Source organism: Melospiza georgiana, chromosome 14 (genome assembly GCF_028018845.1).
Source record: "Melospiza georgiana isolate bMelGeo1 chromosome 14, bMelGeo1.pri, whole genome shotgun sequence".
Lineage (NCBI taxonomy): Eukaryota > Metazoa > Chordata > Aves > Passeriformes > Passerellidae > Melospiza > Melospiza georgiana.
In genome coordinates, this window is record NC_080443.1 from 20695022 (window position 1) to 20715440 (window position 20419).

The 20419-nt window shown below is 63.0% G+C and overlaps 6 protein-coding genes across 8 annotated transcripts; 2 read left to right on the forward strand and 4 right to left on the reverse strand.

Moving 5' to 3' along the window:
- The first annotated feature begins 805 nt into the window (after positions 1 to 805).
- VPS4A (vacuolar protein sorting 4 homolog A) lies at positions 806 to 4458 on the forward strand. The gene is made up of 11 exons (XM_058034307.1): positions 806 to 892; positions 1210 to 1321; positions 1395 to 1542; positions 1654 to 1715; positions 1957 to 2076; positions 2167 to 2323; positions 2966 to 3114; positions 3202 to 3283; positions 3358 to 3577; positions 3666 to 3806; positions 4081 to 4458. Exons 1-11 carry the CDS (start codon positions 872 to 874, stop codon positions 4180 to 4182), a joined length of 1314 nt encoding a protein of 437 aa, XP_057890290.1. The 5' UTR covers positions 806 to 871; the 3' UTR covers positions 4183 to 4458.
- Positions 4459 to 5015: 557 nt separating this feature from the next.
- PDF (peptide deformylase, mitochondrial) lies at positions 5016 to 5953 on the reverse strand. The gene is made up of 2 exons (XM_058033986.1): positions 5395 to 5953; positions 5016 to 5173 (listed from the first exon to the last, which is right to left on the reverse strand). Exons 1-2 carry the CDS (start codon positions 5951 to 5953, stop codon positions 5016 to 5018), a joined length of 717 nt encoding a protein of 238 aa, XP_057889969.1.
- Positions 5954 to 5994: 41 nt separating this feature from the next.
- On the reverse strand, positions 5995 to 9184 carry COG8 (component of oligomeric golgi complex 8). The gene is made up of 5 exons (XM_058034306.1): positions 8871 to 9184; positions 8484 to 8691; positions 7548 to 8366; positions 6710 to 6878; positions 5995 to 6563 (listed from the first exon to the last, which is right to left on the reverse strand). Exons 1-5 carry the CDS (start codon positions 9182 to 9184, stop codon positions 6328 to 6330), a joined length of 1746 nt encoding a protein of 581 aa, XP_057890289.1. The 3' UTR covers positions 5995 to 6327.
- A 63-nt stretch (positions 9185 to 9247) lies between these two features.
- On the forward strand, positions 9248 to 10769 carry NIP7 (nucleolar pre-rRNA processing protein NIP7). The gene is made up of 5 exons (XM_058034245.1): positions 9248 to 9359; positions 9594 to 9680; positions 9757 to 9895; positions 10204 to 10344; positions 10422 to 10769. The coding sequence occupies exons 1-5, from the start codon at positions 9304 to 9306 to the stop codon at positions 10539 to 10541; spliced, it is 543 nt and encodes a 180-aa protein (XP_057890228.1). The 5' UTR covers positions 9248 to 9303; the 3' UTR covers positions 10542 to 10769.
- Positions 10770 to 10951: 182 nt separating this feature from the next.
- On the reverse strand, positions 10952 to 12897 carry TMED6 (transmembrane p24 trafficking protein 6). Its single transcript, XM_058034269.1, has 4 exons — positions 12700 to 12897; positions 11874 to 12000; positions 11579 to 11730; positions 10952 to 11456 (listed from the first exon to the last, which is right to left on the reverse strand). Exons 1-4 carry the CDS (start codon positions 12895 to 12897, stop codon positions 11232 to 11234), a joined length of 702 nt encoding a protein of 233 aa, XP_057890252.1. The 3' UTR covers positions 10952 to 11231.
- A 582-nt stretch (positions 12898 to 13479) lies between these two features.
- TERF2 (telomeric repeat binding factor 2) lies at positions 13480 to 18772 on the reverse strand. Of its 3 annotated transcripts, none has more exons than XM_058034074.1 (10): positions 18546 to 18772; positions 18354 to 18449; positions 17936 to 18066; positions 17651 to 17737; positions 16985 to 17128; positions 16389 to 16828; positions 15598 to 15984; positions 15045 to 15130; positions 14734 to 14783; positions 13480 to 14358 (listed from the first exon to the last, which is right to left on the reverse strand). In XM_058034074.1, exons 1-10 carry the CDS (start codon positions 18760 to 18762, stop codon positions 14200 to 14202), a joined length of 1797 nt encoding a protein of 598 aa, XP_057890057.1. In that variant the 5' UTR covers positions 18763 to 18772; the 3' UTR covers positions 13480 to 14199. The 3 variants fall into 3 exon arrangements, with proteins under 3 accessions (XP_057890057.1, XP_057890058.1, XP_057890056.1); XM_058034075.1 differs by having other exon boundaries at positions 15598 to 15828; positions 16985 to 17131; XM_058034073.1 differs by having other exon boundaries at positions 16985 to 17131.
- Positions 18773 to 20419: the final 1647 nt, after the last annotated feature.

Sequence of the window (20419 nt, forward strand, 5' to 3'; positions counted from 1 at the left end):
ATTGCCTTTTCCAGGGGCTCCGGGTCTCGTTTTGAGTCTGGTGTGGGGATGGGGGGAGGAATGAGGGTCTCTGGAAAGAGTGGGGGGTCTCTGGGGATGATGGAGGGGATGGGGGGACTCTGGAAAGAGTGGGGGGATCTCTGGGGTGGGGTCTCTATGGGGATTTCTGAAGGACCGAACACACCTGCAGTGTGTGTGCAAATACCGTGCACACAGGGGTGGGCACCTGGGCACGCACACACACGTGAAGATGTAAATACACACAGACGTGAAAATACACACAAACACACACACACACAGACACATGTGAACATGTAAACACACACACAGACACACAAACACATGCACAAACACGCGTGAACACTCATGAACACGCACACAAACCCACATAAATGCTCATGAATATGCGCACAAACACAGACATATGAGAACATGTAAACACATAGAGAAGACATGCACAAACACACACAAACACACGTGGACACTCACGAACACACACACAAACACGCAAACCCACACGAACAGTCACGAACACACACAAACACATGCAAACACTCATGAACGAACACACACACCCCCCCCCCCACATTCACGTGTTTTTAGGGAATTCCCGCGCTCTCCGAGTCCCCGGGGCGGGGCCTCAGTGGGCGTGCCCACGTCAGACCACGCCCACACGAATACATAAATAGATTTGGGCGGGTCTCACCAAACCACGCCCCTCGGTGGGCGTGGCTCCCCGCGCGCACCGGCGCTCCTCGGTGCAGGTTGCGGTGCCGCCAGCAGGGGGCGCGCTGCCGGGCGCAGCCGCAGTCGCCGCCGCCGCCGCCGCCGCCGTCCCGGGGCCGCCGGAGCGGCCGCACCGGGCGATGCGATGACAACGTCCACCCTGCAGGTACCGACCGCGGGCACCGGGACGGGGCTGGGGCTCCGGCCGCGCCGACACCGCGCCCCCTTCCCGCGGGGCTCCGCTCGGCCCGGCGGACAGGCCTCACCGGGGCCCGGCGCCGTGCCGGCCGGGGAAAGGCCTCACCCGGCCCCGGTGCCGGGCCCTGCTGAGGTCGCCCGGCCCGGTGCTGAGCCCCGGTGCCGGCGCGGTGGGCAGGGAGGCGGGCGCGGCGGAAGAGCCGCGGTGCGGGCGGGCCCGGCCCGGCCCCTGGCGGCGGGGAGGGCCCCGGCGGGCCCGGTGCTCACGGCGCTCCCCCCGCGCAGAAAGCCATCGACCTGGTCACCAAAGCCACCGAGGAGGACAGGGCCAAGAACTACGAGGAGGCGCTGCGGCTGTACCAGCACGCCGTGGAGTACTTCCTGCACGCCATCAAATGTGAGGCACGGCGGCGGGGGCGCGGGGGCTCCGGCGCTCGGGGGGCTCCGGTAACGCCCGCGGCTCCCCGCAGATGAGGCTCACAGCGACAAGGCCAAGGAGAGCATCCGAGCCAAGTGCGTGCAGTACCTGGACCGCGCCGAGAAGCTGAAGGAGTACCTGCGGGGCAAGGACCGGCACGGCAAGAGGCCTGTCAGGGAAGCACAGAATGACAACAAGGGGTGCGTGCGGGACGGGGGGCGAGGGATCCCCGGTCTGGCCACGGAGCTGGCAGGACCCCCCTTGCCACACCAGTGCCAGTGCTGCTCCTGAACCCTGTCCCCTGTCCCCAGGAGTGACAGCGACAGCGAGGGCGAGAACCCTGAGAAGAAGAAGTTGCAGGAGCAGCTGATGGGTGAGAGAGGCTGTGATGGGCTCGATGCTCTGGGGTTAGGAGGGATTCACTGACAGCCCTGTTTGGGGCGGCTGTGGGGAGGGGAACAGGCTGTGGGATTGGGGCCCAGGGGTGTGTTCCTGTGGGCTGCTCACCCCAAACAGCTGCTGTGCTCAGGGAAGGCAGGACTGGGGATGTGGGACTCTGGCTCTCACTGTGCCCATCTCGGTGGGGCCATGGCAGCAGAGTCACACCCTCACAGGTGCCATCATGATGGAGAAGCCCAACGTGCGGTGGAGCGACGTGGCCGGGCTGGAGGGAGCCAAGGAAGCCCTGAAGGAGGCCGTGATCCTGCCCATCAAGTTCCCACACCTGTTCACAGGTGAGGCCGTGGGGGTGGGAAGGGGCCGTGCAGGAGGTGACCCCTCTGTGGGTGACCCCAGCACGGGGCTGAGCCCGGTCTGTGCCGCAGGGAAGCGCACGCCCTGGCGCGGGATCCTGCTCTTTGGGCCGCCTGGCACCGGCAAGTCCTACCTGGCCAAGGCCGTGGCCACCGAGGCCAACAACTCCACCTTCTTCTCTGTGTCCTCCTCTGACTTGACATCGAAATGGCTGGGGGAGAGTGAGAAGTAAGTTGGCAGCAGGGACATGGCACAGCCTGGCTCCTGGTGCTCCGACAGCCAGGGTACATACAGAAGGGATCACCAGCTCAGGGAACCCCAGTAACGGGGCTGTTAAAGAATTGGGAGCTGCTGCCTTCAGAGAGGGAGTCTGAGCAAAGCAGTCCCTGGGCCTCTTCCTCACAACCTGTGTCCCCTCATTTTTTCAGACCTCTCAGTCCAACAGTGGCTTTAAGCTGGAGTCTTCTAACACTTTACTGGATTCTGTCTCCTTGTGTTAATTAACTGCTCTCATGCTCCTTCTTGGGGCAGCTTTGGGGCCCTCCAGAGTTGCAGCTCTTACCTGAAGGTTTCCCATCTGAGGGAAGGGGAGCAAGCTTTGAGCAGAGCCCACTCCTGCCAAGCTGTGAGCAAGTCACAATTAAACTTAACTCTACATTATTAATTTCTGATACCCTGTAATTAGATTTACTTTAATCCCCAGCAGGGTCCCAGGGGGGAGCACAGTCCCTTGAAGGGCTGCACAGCCCCTGGTGTGGCACTTCCCTTGCTGCCAGCATGGGGTTCTCAGAAAGGGAGGAACGTGGGGCTGCCCTGGTGCTGCTGAGGAGGGTCTCTGAGCAGAGACCCCGTCCCCTGCTCTGTTCCCAGGCTGGTGAAGAACCTGTTTGAGCTGGCGAGGCAGCACAAGCCCTCCATCATCTTCATCGATGAGGTGGACTCGCTCTGCGGCTCCCGCAACGAGAATGAGAGCGAGGCGGCGCGGCGCATCAAGACCGAGTTCCTGGTGCAGATGCAGGGTGGGTGCCCGTGCCAGGGATGGGTGGGAGCAGGATTCTCTGGGGACTCAGAATCCCTGGAGATTGTTCTGAGCCGTCTGCCTGCAGGTGTGGGGAACAGCAGCGACGGGATCCTGGTGCTGGGTGCCACCAACATCCCCTGGGTGCTGGACTCGGCCATCAGGAGAAGGTGAGCCCCACACGCAGCCCCTGTGGCAGCCCCCCAGCAGGGCTGGAGCTGGGGCTCACCCCTCGTGCCCCCAGGTTCGAGAAGAGGATCTACATCCCCCTGCCCGAGGAGGCGGCGCGGGCGCAGATGTTCCGGCTGCACCTGGGGAACACCCCGCACTCCCTGACGGACGCCAACATCCAGGAGCTGGCCCGCAAGACCGACGGCTACTCGGGGGCCGACATCAGCATCATCGTCAGGGACGCCCTGATGCAGCCCGTGCGCAAGGTGCAGTCGGCCACGCACTTCAAGAAGGTGAGTGGGGGTTGTCTCGGGCAGGGGAGGGCACTGTGGCTGCTGTCCCCACCCCAGCTCTGTGCCACGTGGCGCTGGCTCCGTGCAGGTCCGTGGTCCCTCCCGCACCACCCCCGGTGCTATCGTGGATGATCTCCTGACGCCGTGCTCGCCCGGGGACCCTGGGGCCAACGAGATGACCTGGATGGAGGTGCCCAGTGACAAGCTGATGGAGCCTGTTGTCTGCATGGTAAGTGTCCCCTCTGTGGCTTTGGCCTGGCCACTTCCCTGCTCATCCTCCAAGCCAAGGGCCAGGCAGGGCTGTGGCTCCTGGGGTGGACACAAACCCCCGGTTTACCCCCCCAGAGGAGGGCTGGGTGACAGGAAAGGGCCTTGGGTCTGCCAGGCAGCTCCCACCTGTGGTCAGCGCTGCTGCCATGGGGCAAAGGTGCCTCACTGCCATGGGGGTCCCTGTCCCACGGCCTCGCCTGGTGTGAGCCATGTCCCACCCACCTGTGTTGCAGTCAGACATGCTGCGCTCGCTGGCCACCACCCGCCCCACCGTCAATGCCGAGGATCTCCTCAAAGTGAAGAAATTCACGGAGGACTTTGGACAGGAAGGTTGAGGGGGGGCACGGGGGCTGTGGGGCTGGGGCAGCTCAGGCCCCGCTGTGCCCCCTCCCCGGTGCCAAACCGCCTGGTGTTCTCTCACTCCTGCCCCACTGCACTGCGGGACACGGCCCGGGGCTCACACTACGGGGCTGGGTCTGAGCATGGCCTGGGCAGCCGGGGCCCTCCTGGCTGCGCTCCACTCTTCTTCCTGCTCTTTTTTATTTTTTAACTTAATGCTGCTTTGGGTTCTGTCTTGTTTATATGAAAATAAAAACAATCTGAGTGCTTCAGCCAGTGCCCGGCCACTCCCCAAAGCTCTGCCCACACCAGGGGGCTCAGCCCAGCCCCACCTCCTGTTCCCCAAAATGCAATGACCCTGAGCCTCTCTCTGTCCCAAGGGGGTGGGGGTCCCTCGCACTCCAGCCTTCCCAGACAGGGATTTGTGCCTCCAGGGAGCTACTTGGATGGAGCAGCCACCAGCTGATGGCACCCAGCTGCCCACAGCCCATGTCCTGCTGTGCAGCCCCTGGGCTCCCCTCAGCCTCCCTGCCCCATCCTGGTGCCATCTGTGCTGTGCCCATGCTGTGACCATGAGCCCCAAACAAACCCCAGAGGGAAGGATGGAAGGATCCCCTGTTTGCCCCTCCCCTGCAGAGCCTTGGCAGCAGGATGTTCCTAGACCCACAAGGAATTCGCGGTGCCCAGGGCAGTGTGGGCAGGACCCCGGCTGCCTCCCCGTGCCCACCCGGGGCAGGAAGGGCCGGAGCCAGGCTGAGGCCACAGGTCTGTATTGGCTGCAATAAAGCTCAGTGGGAGCCCCCGGAGCCGCGCTGGTTTTTGCCCAGGCTCAGTCCAGCAGCTCCATCCAGCCCACGTTGGTGAAGGTGCGGCTGTCCATGCGGTCGATGAAGAGGATCCCATCCAGGTGGTCCATCTCGTGCTGGATGATCCGGGCGGCCCAGCCCGACGCCTCCCAGCTCACCGGCACCCCCAGCTCGTCCACGCCTGCGCCCGTAGCGGTGGGTTGGGGGTGATTAGGGGAAAAAGGGGGCACCCATGTGAGCGTGGGGGGAGATGTGAGAGAACAGGGTGAGCGTGTGAGAGTGGGGGACCTGCGTGTGGTGGGATCCGTGAGAGAACAGGGAACCCATCAGAGAATTAAGGGACCCGTGTGAGGGAGGGGCAGGCGCGGGGTCCCAGCCGGGACAAGGCGGGTCGGTCCGTACCGGTGACATGGACGGCCCAGTGCCGCGGGACGTAGGCGGAGAAGCCGTGGACGCTGGCGCAGCCCTCGGGGCCGGTGACGAGGCGGGTGTCCAGGACGCGGATGGCGGGGTTGACGAGGACGCGGAGCGGGAAGGGCTCGATGCGGTGCGCCTGGCGCAGCGCCGGCGGGTACCGGGCGCAGCGTGCGGGCGGCAGCTCCGCGGCGAACACCCTGAGCGGCACCCCGAGCTGCGGAGCGCTCAGCCCCAGGCACGGCCGGCCCCGCAGCCCTGCCGCCAGCGCCGCCGCCAGCCGCCGCAGCTCGGGGCCGCCCAGCTGCTCCGGGGTCACGGCGGCGGCGGCGCCGCGCAGCACCGGGGCTCCCACCTGCACCGGGGCGGCGAACGGCGGCACGGGCGGGCCCAGCACCCGGCGCCGCAGCGCCCGCCAGTAGGAGCGCTCCCGCCGGTCCCAGCCCGCCGCGTGTCCGCAGGCGCGGGCCGGGAGCAGCGGGAGCCCCGGCAGGGCCCGTCCCGGCAGGGCCCGTCCCGCCGCCGCCGCCGCCGCCGCCGCCGCCATGGCGCACCGCGTGCGCGCGCACCCGCGCCCCGCAGCGCCCCCTGGCGGCCCCGGGCCGCTCCCGCGGGGACACGGGCGGGCAACCGCAGCCCCGCTACCCCGTGAGCTCCGGGACACCCGGCAGCGCAGCCCCGCTACCCCGTGAGCACCGGGACACCCGGCAGCGCAGCCCCGCTACCCTGTGAGCACCGGGACACCCGGCAGCGCAGCCCCGCTACCCTGTGAGCACCGGGGCACCCGGCAGCGCAGCCCCGCTACCCCGTGAGCACCGGGACAGCCGGCAGCACAGCCCCGCTACCCCGTGAGCACCGGGACACCCGGCAGCGCAGCCCCGCTACCCCGCGGCCACCGGGACACCCGGCAGCGCAGCCCCGCTACCCCGTGGGCTCCGGGACACCCGGCAGCACAGCCTCCCCGGAGGGGCTCTCCCCGGGCTTGGTAGGCACAGTGGGCACGGCCGCGTGTTCCCCCTCCGGGTCCGGGACAGTCTCCGTGGGCGGCTCCTCCTCGCTCGGTGCCGGTGGAAGGAGGAAAGCCAGCGGCTCCCTGAGAGCGGCCACGTCGATGCGGCCCAGGCGGCCGAAACGCTGCACCTGCGTGGGGGGGACACCTTGGGGATGGGGAGAGAGGGGTCAGGGGCTCTGCGGGCAACGAGACCCCACAGAGGGGGCAAGAGCAGGACAGGGCCCGCTCAGTGCCAGGGGGAAGCCATGGGTGAGCTTCCCCTGCAAGGAAAACCAAACCCTGAGATCTCACCCAGTGCCTGTGCAAGCTGTGCTGGAGGGAAAAGCACCTGGAGGCAGCGGTTCAGGTAAGGCAGCAGGTCCTCCAGGAAGGCTGTGCAAAACTGGGTAAAGAGCTCCTGCTCCCGCCCACTGAAAGCCGCCTCCTCAGCACGGTGGAAAGCCAGGATGGTTTTGGTCACCTGGGGAGAGAGAGAGGCAGATGGGTCACCTGATGACAGCCATGTGCCCAGGTGGGTAAGAAGGCCGATGGCACCTGGCTTGTACCAGCAGCAGCGTGGCCACAGGCCCAGAGAAGCGCCCATCTTCCTGTGCTGGGCATTGGTGATGCCACACCTGGAATCCTGGGGTCAGTTCTGGGACACTAAGATACATGCTGTGGGGCTGGAGTGTATCCAGGGAAGGGAATGGAGCTGGAAAAGGAGCTGAAGCACAAGGAGAAGCTGGGGGGGGGGTTACCATGGAGAAAAAGAGGCTTGAGAGGGACCTTCTCACCCTCCACTACCCCCTTACAGAAGGGGCAGCCAGGGTGGGGCTGGACTCTGCTCCCAAAGAACAAGGGACTGCACAAGAAGAAATAGCCTCAAGTTGTGCTACAGGAAGTTTAAGCTGGATATGAGGAAAATTTCTTCAGGGGAAGAGCTGTCCAGCCCTGGCACAGGGCAGTGGTAGAATCCCCATCCCTGGGGAGACTTAGCAGCTGCGTGGATGTGGCACTTGAGCACATGGGTTAGGGGTGGACTTGGCAATGAGTGGTTGGACTGGATGATCTCAGAGCTTTCCCAGCCCATGCAGAACAAACCCAACCCATGATCTTCCAGGACAAGTCCCAGCTCCCTCCCCAGACTCACCTCACCAAGGGCACTGTCCAGGCAGGCGGTGACGTCTTGTGCCAGGGCGATGGGGCAGCACAGCCGCAGGTCATTGAAGGCCACGAGGAGCCCGTTGAGGAAGCAGGCAAGGGGTGGGAAGTCCAGCAGCACCATGGGGGGCTGCAGCGTTCCAGGCTGGGCTGTGGGCACCGGCACTCCTGCCCCGCCGCCCAGCACGGCCGGGGCCGAGATCAGCGTGTAGGAATTCATCTCCTCCCGGAATTTCTCCACCGCCTCCTCCACCGCCTTGCTGAAGGCGTCGGCGGCCACGCGCTGGAAGAGGGGGGCCAGCTGCCCGCGGAAATCCACGCCCACCCTGCTGAAGGACAGCCCGAAGTACATGCACTGCCCCAGCAGCGAGTCCAGCCGGCCGCCCACGCCGCGCTCCAGGTCGCGCCGCAGGGTGCGCAGGAACTCGGAGACCTTCTGCAGCACCCAGCTGTGGAAGATGGCCCCCTCGCCCGGCGCCGCCGCCTCGGCCGGCACCAGCGGCTCCTCGTCCGAGAAGATGGCGCGGTACTGGGTGACGATGTCGAACAGGTGCACGCGGCACGCCTCGATGGTCTTGGTGATGTGCACGTAGGGGTCGTGGTCGGGGATGGAGGCCTGCATGGAGCGCAGCCAGGCGTCCCGCGCCTGCAGGAACTTGACGCGCAGCTCGGCCTCGGTGAGCACGTCCATGCGGCGCAGGAAGCCGATGACGCGCAGGCAGGCGGGCAGCGCGATGTTGGTGCGCAGCTGCTGGATCAGCTGGTTCAGCATCAGCTGCGCCGACTGGCGCACCTCGTCCACGATGCCCTGGGGAACACAGAGCCTTCGGGCAGCTACGGGCACGGGGCAGCAGGGGGGTCACCTGGACCACAGGGTGGGACAACACCGGGTTCAGTCACAGGGCACAGACAGTGCCAGGCTCACCTGGATAACGGGGATGCTGCTGTGCTTCCTCTCCAGCCTGCGCACGTAGGCCGTGAGCTCCAGCGCCTCCTCGTAGTAGCCGTTCCGGACACAGGTGTCCATGAGCTGCGGGATCTCCAGGATCTCCAGGATCTCCGTGTGCCGGTTCAGCGTCAGGCTGTTCATGCGCCGGCTGCAGGCGATGGCCTCGGCATCGCGCATGAAGGTCCTGCGGGCCGGGGTGGCATCAGCAGAGAGCCCTCCCTGCAGCGGGTGGGTCCCCGCACCCTGCCATCCATAACGGCCGCTGCCAGTCGGCCCGACCCTCAGTGGGCTCCGCACCTTTCGCTCCCCAGCCCGGCCCCGGCCCTTGCCCGCCGCTCCCCGTGCCCGGTGCCCGTCCCGTACCGGCAGGCCTCCTGCAGCGCGGGCAGCCGCTCCAGCAGGCTGCCGAGGCGGCTCTCGATGCCGCCGAAGCCGCGGCCGGCGCGGCCGGTGCACTCGGCGGAGCGGATGAAGGCTCGGTAGTGCTCGAAGGCGAGGCGGCGCGTCTCGGCCCCGACCCGCTCCCGCTCCGCCGCCAACCGCGCCGGCTCCCGGCCCAGCTCCGCCAGCCCCAGCGCCGCCAGCTCCGACACATAAGCGGCGAGCTCGGGGCCGCCGGGCGCCGCCGGGCCGCGCAGACAGGCCAGCAGCCGCGCCTCCTCCGCCGCCGCCGCCATCGCCGCCGCCGCGTCACCTCCGTGCCCGCCGGTTCCGGGTCCGTCACTTCCGCTACCGCCGGTTCCGGTCCGGTCACTTCCGGCCCGGGCGGCCCCGCGTGTGCGGCGCGGCGCGGGACATGCGGCCGCTCACGGAGGCGGAGACGCGGGCGGTGTTCGAGAAGCTCGGGAAATAGTGAGGGGCCGGCACCGAGGGGATCGGGAGGGCTGGGCCGGCGGCATGCGGGGATCGGGCACAGGGACAGCATGGGCACCGGGAGGACTGGGCCGGCTGGATCCTGGGGAAGGAGGGGACCAGGGGGACCAAGGGGGTGGTGGCACCGAGGATCGGGCGGCGGAGCGGGAGCGCCGGGTCCCGGCTGTCCCGCGGCACGAGGGGCCGGGCCGGGCTCACGGGTCTGTCCTGCAGCATCGGGGAGAACATCCAGCTGCTGGTGGACCGGCCCGATGGCACCTACTGCTTCCGCCTGCACCGGGACCGCGTGTACTACCTGAGGTGAGTGCTGGGAGGGCGAGGAGCGGGGCGGTCCCGGTGCGGCCCGGCCGAGCCCAGCACTGCCCCGCTCCCGCAGTGAGAAGCTGCTGAAGCTGGCGGCCAGCGTGCCCCGGGAGAGCCTGGTGGCCCCGGGCACCTGCTTCGGGAAGTTCACCAAGTCCCAGAAGTTCCGGCTCAGCGTCACGGCCCTGGACTACCTCGCGCCCTACGCCAAGGTGGGTCCCGGCCCCTCACAGCCCCATGGCCCCTCACAGCCCCAAGGCCCCTCACAGCCCCGAGCGGCCATCACGGCCCCTCACAGCCCCACGGCCCCTCACAGCCCTGAGCGGCCCTCACAGCCCCATGGCCCCTCACAGCCCCACAGCCCTTCAGAGCCCCGTGGCCCTGAGCGGCTCTTACAGCCCCGAGTGGCCCCTCACAGCCCTGAGTGGTCCCTCACATCCCTCACAACCCCACAGCCCCTCACGGCCCCACGGCCCCTGCCCACTCTGCGGCCCCTCACAGCCCTGCCCCTCTCCCGCAGTACAAGGTGTGGGTGAAGCCGGGCTCCGAGCAGTCCTTCCTCTATGGGAACCACGTGCTGAAGTCGGGGCTGGGCCGCATCACGGAGAGCACGGCGCAGTACCAGGGTGTGGTGGTGTACTCCATGGCCGACGTCCCGCTGGTGAGTGCCCGGGCCCCGCCGGAGCTGAGGGGGGATAGGGGATGGGGCACCCTCCCTCACATCCCCTTCACCCCCAGGGCTTCGGGGTGGCTGCCAAGTCCACGCAGGAGTGCCGCAAGGTTGACCCCCTGGCCATCGTGGTGTTCCACCAAGCTGACGTTGGGGAGTACGTGCGGAACGAGGACACGCTGACATGAGGGACCCTCGGGGACCCCCAGGGACCCTTGTGCTCTGTGTGTGAGTGTTCTGGGCTGGCACGGACTGTGTCCTGCACCGTGGGTGTGGGAAGCCCACCCAGAGTGGGAGGGAAGTGTGGGGAGCTGCCAGCACAGAGCCCCAGAGCCCGCAGGGGGCTGCCTCCAGTGCGGGAGGACGGGCCCTGGCCCCAGCCCTGTCACATAAAGCCTGATCCTTTTTTTTCAGTGCCTGTTGTCTCGTGTGGAGGTTCGGGGGCAGTCAGTCCTTGTTCCTCCTGTGGGGAATGTGACACACTGGGGTGTGTTTGGGGGGATTGATGAGGTTGGGGGGAGCCTCAGAGGGAGGATGAGCTTCAGGTGAGGGAGGGAGGGAGGGACCAGCAGCTTTTAGTCTCACAGAGGCTGGATGGCTTTAGCACGCAGTAGTTTCTCCCCGGCCTCTGCCAGGGGTTCCTTTATTGGGAGTCTGGTAGAAAAAGCCCCTTAAGACACCAACAGTGGGTAGGGATGTGACAAACCCACACAGCTCGCAGAACTCGGGTGACAGCATGGCCTTTGACTTTTCTCGGGGTGTTGCCAGGGCTAGAGCTGAGGCAGGAGCAGGGGGAACTCTCCAGCCTCCTCCTGGAAGCAGAATCCAGCCTCTGCTCCTACTCTGTGGTGGGACAGTGGCAGCATCCCTGCCCTGCTCTAGCACCTCTGGCTGCCCGAGGTTTGGGCATGGAAGAGGCGCTTGAGGAAGCAGAGCTGCAGCACCCCAGACAGGACAATGACACAGCTCTGGGCCATGGACCACCAGTTGATGTAGTTGTAGTTGGACTCCAGGAGGAAGGAGTCAGCCCATTTCCTCATCCGGGCAAAGTTGTAGAAGCGCCACATGTGGAAGGTGTGCATGTGCAGCTTCTGGATGCTCGCCTGCAGGAGAGGCAGAGCCGTGCTCAGAGCTGCCCCAGGGGCTCAGTGCTGCACTCAGCCCGAGCAAAGGCCCTGCTCAGGACATGCCCAGCCCTGCTCTGCTGGGACACCCTGACTCTCACCCCAATCGCCTCCAGGGTGTCGTTCAGCTCCTTCTTCTCTGCTGGCTGCTTGTGCTCCATGTTGAAGTCATCGTAGTACACACCAAAGTTGAGATACACCTGCATTAAGCCAAAGTGGTTCTGGTGGTTGTCCAGGCAGAGCTGGTAGAAACCTGCAGAGGGAAGGGGGCTGTTGGTCCCTGGTGGAAGGGCCCCAGGCAGACACATCCCGAGTGCTCAGCCCCCCAGGAGCAGTGGGTGCTCTGGGGAGCCCTGGCTGGGCAGGCTCAGAGCTGCTGCAGGGGTTGGGGCTCACCCGTGTCCTTGGTGAGGAAGTTGATCTGTCCTCGCACGTCCTGGGACACTCCCAGCTGGAAGCCATTGGGGTCACTCGCTGTCACCAGGATGCTCCTGCTGTTCCCAATCCCCGTCGCCCGCTGGACCTGGAGGCAGGGGACACCCGAGGGGGATTTGTGGGTCCTGGTGGGTGGGGATGGAGCTGTGCCCAGCCCTGAGGACGTGTTCCTGTGGGGCTGCACAGAGCTGGGGGAAAGCTGCCACTGCCAGGCACAGCCATGCCCTGGCTCTCCTTCAGGCAGCCCAGTGTAAACAGGAGATGAAAGGGCTGGAGTTTCCCTGTGGGAAGGGGACAGGGCTCAGGGACACACCATGCCAGGCTGTGCCACAGCCTCTGGCCAGGCAGTGCAGGGCAGAGCTTCCAACAGTGCCAGAGCTCCCAGCACCTCTTCATGAGCTTAAATCAGGTAGTTTCAAAAATGCATGGGATTGATGAGGGATAGGGATTAGGGTGGTTATATTGGGAAGATATTCTTTCTTGAGGTGAGAGTGGGGAGACTCTGGCACAGGGTGCTCAGAGCAGCTGTGGCTGTCCCATCCCTGCAACTGTCAACCCTCAGGTTGGACAGGGCTTGGAGCAATCTGGAAAAATGGAAGGTGTCCCTGCCCACGGCAGGGGATGGAAGGAAATGAGCTTTAAGATCCCTCCAACCCAAACAGTTCCATGATACTGCCTTAAGAAAGGCACAGTCCCTGAGGTGCCACAGGAGCAGCACGGGGTGGATCCAGCCCAGCCTTCCCCTGGCTGTGTCAGCGATGTCCCAGGCCACGTGCCCAGCACCCACCTCGTAGCTGAAGAAGAAGTTTCCTCCCTGGTGTGAGAACTGCCAGAAGCACTCGGCGGTGCCGGCGGGGACGACGATGGCGAAGTCGTAGCGGTCGGCGCCGCGGAACAGCGGCTCCTGGCTGGAGCCACCGCTCAGGGGCTCTGTCCTGGGGCAGCCAGCGGGGCCCAGCAGAGCCAGGAGCAGCAGCAGCAGCATCCTCCTGCTCCCCGGGCTGCAGCACTGGCTCCCCACGCAGAGCAGGGCAGGGCAGGGCAGTGTGAGGCACGGGGTAATCATTAACCACAGCACGGCCGCCGTGGCCCAAGGTGATCTGAGAGCTGCAGCTCCGACACCTGCACTGCCAGGGCAAGAACAGGACACAGCTCCTGCCAATGGGGCACCACCAACTGGCACTGCTCCTCACTGCCCCACATCCCTGACTGGTGCTCCTGCTGCCCACAGCGCTCCAGGGAAGGGATTTATGGAAGGGGAGGAAAATGCGTGGCCACAGCCAGGGGACAAGGGACACTCAGTGCAGCACCTGCAGCTGAAGGACAGAGGGGGAAGCAGCTGGTCCTAGACAAGACTTCTCCCAGCCCTGGCTTTGCTGAACAGCAGCCAAGAGAAACTTAGAAACTAAATTTAGCAAGTGCCCCTGTATCACACCTGACCTAACCCAGAAACTCCTGGTTCCCATGTGCACCAGCATGTCACAGCTCCAGGGCAGTGCTGCTTCTGCCCCAGCATTTCCACCCACAAGGCAGAAATTCACACTTTCACAACTCTTGAACAAGAGCGTGTTCTTAAACAAGAAAGGAGCTTTATTTTACAAATGACTGTTCCAGCTTTGGCACTTGAAGGCAGGAACATGTGGCACCCTTGGAGCTCACACACAGCAAGGGTATTACCAGGCAAAGTCCAAAGAAAACATGACCAAAGTCAGACAAAAAAATTTCAGCATGGAAACACCAAATAGATCCAAGTACTGAAGCACAAAGTAATTTTAGCTTTTTTAAGCCTCAGAGCTGGAAGGAAGGAATTTCTCCTCACACGTTAGTCCCCCATTAATGGGGAAAAAAACAAAGCCAACAAATAGATCCTCTTGCCTGGATCTCTTCTCCACAGAAGTGCTGGGACTCAGTGCTGCCTGTTCCACAAGGGAGTGATGGCAAACAGGTGAGACAAGTGATTCAGTGAACAGACAACAAACAAAAAAGGTCACCTACGAGACCATCCTCACACCTGAGCAGAGCAGACAGCTGGGATTCATTCCAGAGGCTGCAGTGGCCAGGTGGACAAAAGTCTCAATCTAGATTCATGCTGGGAGGCTGCAGAGCCACTGCCATGTGCAGCACGCTGATCTCTGCAGAGCCAGCTGGAGCACAAAGCTCCTGGTTCCTCTCTGTCATGGTTCTGCTGTCAGAGGGACTTCCCACACTGGCACAGACTGCACCCTGGGCCAGCTTCCAAAACACAAACTGAGGTCCAAAAACCAAAAGAAACTCCTGTGGCTCCAACTCAGAGCATTCCCAGTTTCTTCATGGTCCGCCAGCGATCCTTGATCATCACAGAGGTGCGGTTCCTGAAGGGGAACTTGAGGCAGATGGTTTTCCACCTCCCTTCCCCGTACTTCTTCACCCCTTCCTTGATCCACTCGCTCTCCTCCATGGTCCATTTCTGCAGAGAGCAAGGAAGCAGCTGTGTGGCAGAGCCTGCTGCCCTCATCACCCGTGCCAGGAGCAGCAGGGAGGGCACACAGGTCCTGGCAGCTCACACAACACCCCAGCACTGCAGATGTGCAGCAGCTGCCTTCCCAGGGACCAGGAAAGGTCCTGGTGGCACCAACGTGGGACCTGCTCCTGGCTAACAGCTGCCAGATGTGTGTCCCTCACCTGAACAACCTCTCAGCATGAGGGAACTTGGCAAACCTTGCTTTAACCAAAGGGACCTGAGGCACATTCCCAGTGCCCTGCAGGCAGGACAGGCCCAGCTCCAGCCTCTTTTATCATGGAGACTGCAGGGCCTGCTGCAAGCACCCAAAGCTCCACATACCTGTTTCTTGGAGCCAGAGTTGTTGGAGGCTTTGCTTTTCCCAAGTGATGCTGGAAAACAAGGGAGAGAGTTACATTTCCATGATTTGGGAGGTAAAGACCTCCCTGAGAGGCTGCATTGTGCTTAACTGCTGAGCTGTGCAGTCAGAGCACCCTGTGACAGCAATACACCCCAATTCCTTGATGTTGATGCCAGCCTCCCCACAGGATTTCTGGTTTCAAAATTCAGCCCCCCAGGCAGCAGCAGGACCCCTGTGAGTGACCCCCTGCCAGGCCTAGCACAGGTGATCCCTGCCAGGGGGACTCTCATACCTGCATTTGCAAAGAGCTCCTCCTCATCACTCCAGCTGTCCTTCTCCTCTGTGCCACAGGAGCTGTTCCACCTTCCTTGGAAGGACCTGAAATCAGGTGAGGGTTTACTTTACTTTACTTTACTGGCTCAGAAAAAGGTGCTTTGGGGAGCAGGTGCCACCAAGCAAGCAGAGCCAGCCCCTGGACACTGTATTTCTTAATAGGTGGGGAAGCAAGAGAAGGATGGTCCTACAGACTGGCCAGGGATGCTGAAAGTGGGAGAAATGTGGAAAAACATGTGTTCCTTGTACTGGAATCACCTGCCAGGACCAGCTGCAGCACCTCACTAGCAGCAGGACCTGAACATTTTCTCCTCTTCGTTAACCCAGAATTAATTGTAAAGCCAAACATAAGGGCAAGAGAGGGTTTGCTGTGCCCAGTTCCACGTGGGCTGGAGGGCAAGGTCAACACTCATCTGGAGACACAGGGCAAGGGTTTGGTGCTCAGGCCACCAACACCAGCAAGACAAGTCTGGGGGCAGAGCAGACAATAGCACACGAGAGAGGCTTCATACTTCTCACTCTGGGCAGACAAGGGCTCCTCAGGCACTTTGGGAGCAGGTTTGGAGGCAGAAGAGACCACGTGCTCCTGGGAAGAGTCGGGGCACTCGCTCGACTTGCTGGACGAGCCGTCCAACTCCACGATCAGATTGCTTATGCTGAACAAGTTTTTGATGTTATGGGGTATTTCAGGAGGCTCTGAGGTCTCAGAAGCTTGATTCTCCACTTCTCTGCATCTCTTGGTTCTGTGGGATACAGAAGGAGACAGTTGCTTGGGGGAAGGCAAGTCTGTTTGGTCCAGCTTGGTGAAAAGGGCGTCCGAGTCCCCGGAGTCCGACAGGATCTTGAAAGCTTCTCTCAGAACAGAAATCCCATACGAGGTTACAGCTCCAGGGGGCTGCCTATAAAATAAACACAACCAGGAGGCTTGTAGGGAAACTGCCAAGGGAGCTCTGCTGCCCAGAATGCAGCCTTGCCCTCCACTGGCATCCCCAACTCCTGGCCCTGCAGTGCAAATCCATGGAAGGGGGCATTCCCAACCCTCCAGCACTCCCTCCCACACAGCACAGTGCCCCAGGTGTGGGCAGCACACCTTCCTGCCCTTCCCAGTGCTGCTCCATGTCACTGCAGCACTTCCTTCAGCAACTGACCCAAACCACCTCAACACCTTCCCAGGATCCACCTCTGGGCTGGCTTGGGCAGGCATTTGGGGAATTAGGAGCTGCCTGGACACAGGGGATTACCCCTGGGAAGAGACCTTGAGGCCAACTGCATCCACAATCCAGAGGCAGAGTGCTGTGCCCACCTTGGTGATTCCCTGGTGGACACCCTGGGGGGATCAGGGGCTGCTGCTGGTTCTTTAGCTACTTCCATGGGCTCTGGAGTGCCCTTCAGGATCTCATATGCTGCTGGTAAGTGTTCAGGTGTTGCTGCTGGGTCAGTGGCTACTTCCATAGGTTCCACAGCTGCTGCAGAGCCACCGGCTTCTTCCGTCATCTCTGGAGCTGCTGTGGGAGCTGCTGGGCTGGCAGCTCCCTCCAGGTCTTCTGCTGCTCCTGCAAGCTCTGGAGCTCTGGTTGGGCCCTCTGCCCTTGCCAAGGCCTCTGGAGAATTGGTTGGGCCCTCTGCCCTGGCTGCGTTCTCTGGAGCTGCTGCCTGGTCCTTCAGCCCATCTGCAGGCTCAGAGGTCCCCAGCGAGGATTTTGCTTTGCCGGCGTGCTCAGAGTCCAAAGTCTTTTTCAATAACTGAAAACAGAGAGAGCACAGCACATTACAGACACGATTCCTTGTGCTCCCGTTCCATTTCATCCCCTCCCAAGGGTGTTCCATGGATGGAACAGTTTGTCTGACCATATGAACCCCTTAGGAAGGGCTGCATTTAGAGGGCTGCAGGCCACGCACCGTCAGCAGCGCCGGCTCCGAGTCGTCCATGTAGCCGCGCAGGAACTCAAAGATGCTCTGCTGGAACTCCTCGTAGGAGAAGTTCTTGACCTTTGGATGAGAGAGATTCTTCTCCCGGATCACAGCCAGCCACTCATTCCTCTTCTTCTGGAGAAGGATTCAGAGAATCAGGTGAGAACACTGGGCAGGGACAGGGCAATCAGTGCCAGCCACAGCAAGGGTGTGGGCAAGGATGGGCCTCTCCTGCTGGGCATTCTCCAGGCACAGCCAGTTAACACCGAGATGAGGCTGGGAAAAGGCCAGGGGAACAGGACAGGAGCAGCAGAACCACCTTATTTCAGGAACTCTCCTTGCCTGCAGTGCCCAAGCTCCCGACTGCCCGCAGGAACAGGAATGGGGACTCCTGCTGCACCCAGAACCTGTTGGGAACTGAGCTGGAGGCTCATCAAGGGATAAATGGTGATGCTTGGAGGGCTTGTGAGGAAAGCTGAGTGACAGGGGTGACAACCAAGGTGCCAACCCAAACAGGCAGCACTGGGGGACTGAGGGACCAGCACTCCAGCAGGATTGCTTCCATTTTGGCCTTCTCACCCCAAACCTCCCAGGCCACATCTGACCCCCTCTGGACACACTAGCAGCTCCCACTTCATCCCAGCACAGACTCACTTGGTTCCTGGGCTCCTTCCCCATGTGCTTCTTAACGATGTCAGAAGCTTTTTCAAACTCCTTGTTTCTGATACACACAACAACAGCCTGCAGATGAGAACAAGAACAGGACAGACTGAAGCAGGCACAGGAGCAGCTCAGTGCCAGCTCCACTCAGAGCTCCCCATCACTGCAGGGAGGAGCTTGCACACAGTGAGAGAACCCCACACGTGAGGCAGCTCCCACCAGCACCCACACGAGACAAAAACTGCACCACGTATTTACTGAGAAAGGAAAGGATCTTACAGCTTCCTTCACCATTTTCTGCACGGCCTCCATCGTCCTGTCTGCCACAGAGAACTCCTCACGGATGAAGTCCAGGACCAGCATGGCCGACTCCAGGGGGGTCAGCTCTGACTCCTTGTCGAAGGTGCAATCTGGAAGAGGCAGGGCAGCACTTTGGAAGCCGAGGCAAAGCAGAGTCACCAGCCCGGTGGGTTTGCCAGTCCCGGTCGCTGCTCCCGGTCCCCCAGACAGACAGACAGGAGAGCCCCCCTCACTCGCGGGGACCCGCACGGCCCCAGCCCAGGGCCCGGCTCTGTGCAGGGGCAGCTCCGGGAGCGGCGGGCACACGGACATGGAACGGGGGAAGCAGGGGCAGGCTGCACAGAGCAGGAGCGGGCTGCACGGAGCACCGGGGCCGCAGAACGGGCCGCGCACCTACCGAGGTTCTCGCCCTCCTCGACCCGCGACAGCAGCTGCATGATGCGGAGCATCTGCGCCATGTCCGGCTCCCGCTCCAGCGGCCGCACGAGCAGCGCTGTGGGACAAACGCCTGGTCAGGGCTGCGGCCCGCTCCGGGAGCCGCGGGCACCCCCGAGCCCGGCCCAGCCGCTCCCCGCCCGGTCCCGCGCACCCTGCATGATGTCGCGGAACTGGCGGAAATCCCGGTTGCGCCCGGAGCGGTAGGCCTCGATGGCCCGGTGGAAGTAGAACTGCAGGACCCAGCGGTTCACGGTCTTCTCAGGGAGCGCCGCCATCCCGGCCCGGTCAGGCTCGGGGTCGCGGTCGCCCTCGGTGTCCCGGTCCCGCTCCGGGTCCCGCTCCCGCCTCGCCGGGCGTCGCGTCGCCATACCGCTAGGCCCCAGCGCGCCGGAAGTGACGACACCAACGCGGCACCACGGGACCCTCGGCGCGCTGCCTTATGTAGAGGCCTCCTCGTCTACAGCTCCCGGCGTGCATCGCGCCGACTCCGCCGCGCCTACAGCTCCCGGCGTGCACCGCACAAACTCCGCCGCGCCTACAGCTCCCGGCGTGCACCGCGCCAAAGCCGCCGGTTAACGTTGTCGCCGTCTGGCGGCCGGGAGGGGAATGGCGGGTCCCGGCGGGAAGGGCAGCGGGAGCGGCGCGGGCGGGGGCAGAGCCGGGGGCACAGGCGGAGCACAGCCCGGGGGCACAGCCGCTCCCTGCGGGCTCGGGGTCGGCCCGCTGCCCGTCCCCCGGCACCCACAGCAGTGAAACGCCCACCTGTAAGTGCTGGGGCCCCTGAGCGAATGTGTCGCCTGAGCAGGCCTGGCTGTGTTAAACTCGTGTCACCCGCAGCTGGCAGTGCCACCCTGCCAGGGCACGCCTGGGTTTTTGCCTTTTTCTGGAATTCAGAACACCCCCCGCTCTCCTGTGCTCTGCGCTCCAGCCTCCTGCCAGTCCCCCTCACCTGGAACAGCAAACCGGGTCCCTGGGCAGGATTTTGGGGCCTGGGCTGTCCCACAGTCACTCAGACCTGGGGTAATGAATTCCAAGCCCTGTCTTCCCAGCGAGCTCCCTAAATCCCAGACAGAACTGGGGCCTGGAGCTGATCCTCGGCATCACGGGGTGGCTCCTCGGCCCAGGGGACATTGCCGACTCTGGCCTGCAGGCTCTCTCACCTGAGATGGAAAAGCACGTGAAAATTCCTCTGGCATGAGGTGATCTGGGATCCTCCCTTCCCTCTGCCCCAGGCCAGGACAGGAGGAAACACACATGGGAAAAATCCGTGTGTCAGACGGAAAACAGAAAAACTGGGAGGGATTTTTATTGGCAAACAAAGGAAGATAAAAATAATAATGTGTGTGAGGCAGAGGGGTCACCTGGGGCGGGGGCTGCCCTGGGGAGCAGGGTGGGAGCGGGGCACGCTTGGAATGCCCTGAAGGATGTGACACCCACGGGCAGACCTGCTTCCCATGAGATCCCAAGGTCTCTGCAGGGTTTGGATGGGGTGGTGACGTGACAGATGTCACGAGAGCAGAGCTGGACAAGGTGACAATTCCCGAAGTGTTTCTGGAGCGGGGAGGGCACAGCATTGGCACTCAGTCCAGGCTTCCCTCCCTCACCACTCCAGGGCCTGCCTTAGCCAGCAGTGTGGTAACAGCACCCAGGGCTGGAAAACAGGGCTGGAACAGTGAATTCCAGAGAAAATGCAAAAATGAACCCACTGCTTTGCTCCCTGAATCGTCTCCAATAAACAAAGAGGAAGCAGGGGTGATGGAAGCAGGAGCAGGAGTGGCAGTGCCTCACTTTCCAGTTTCACTGAGTCCTCCTGTGGTGTCACCATCAGGAAAAGCTTTGGGGTTCCTCGTGCCAAACAAAGCACTGGGCAGGAAGGCACAAACTGCAGCCGTGCCTGTGCACTGGAGCCTCCCCTCACTGATTTATGGCTTTTGATGAAGTGATTACAGATGAAAGAAAATATTCCAGGGAACAGGATCTGCATGTGGCCGTGGTCCCGTGCCTGTCACATCCTTCAGGAGGAGT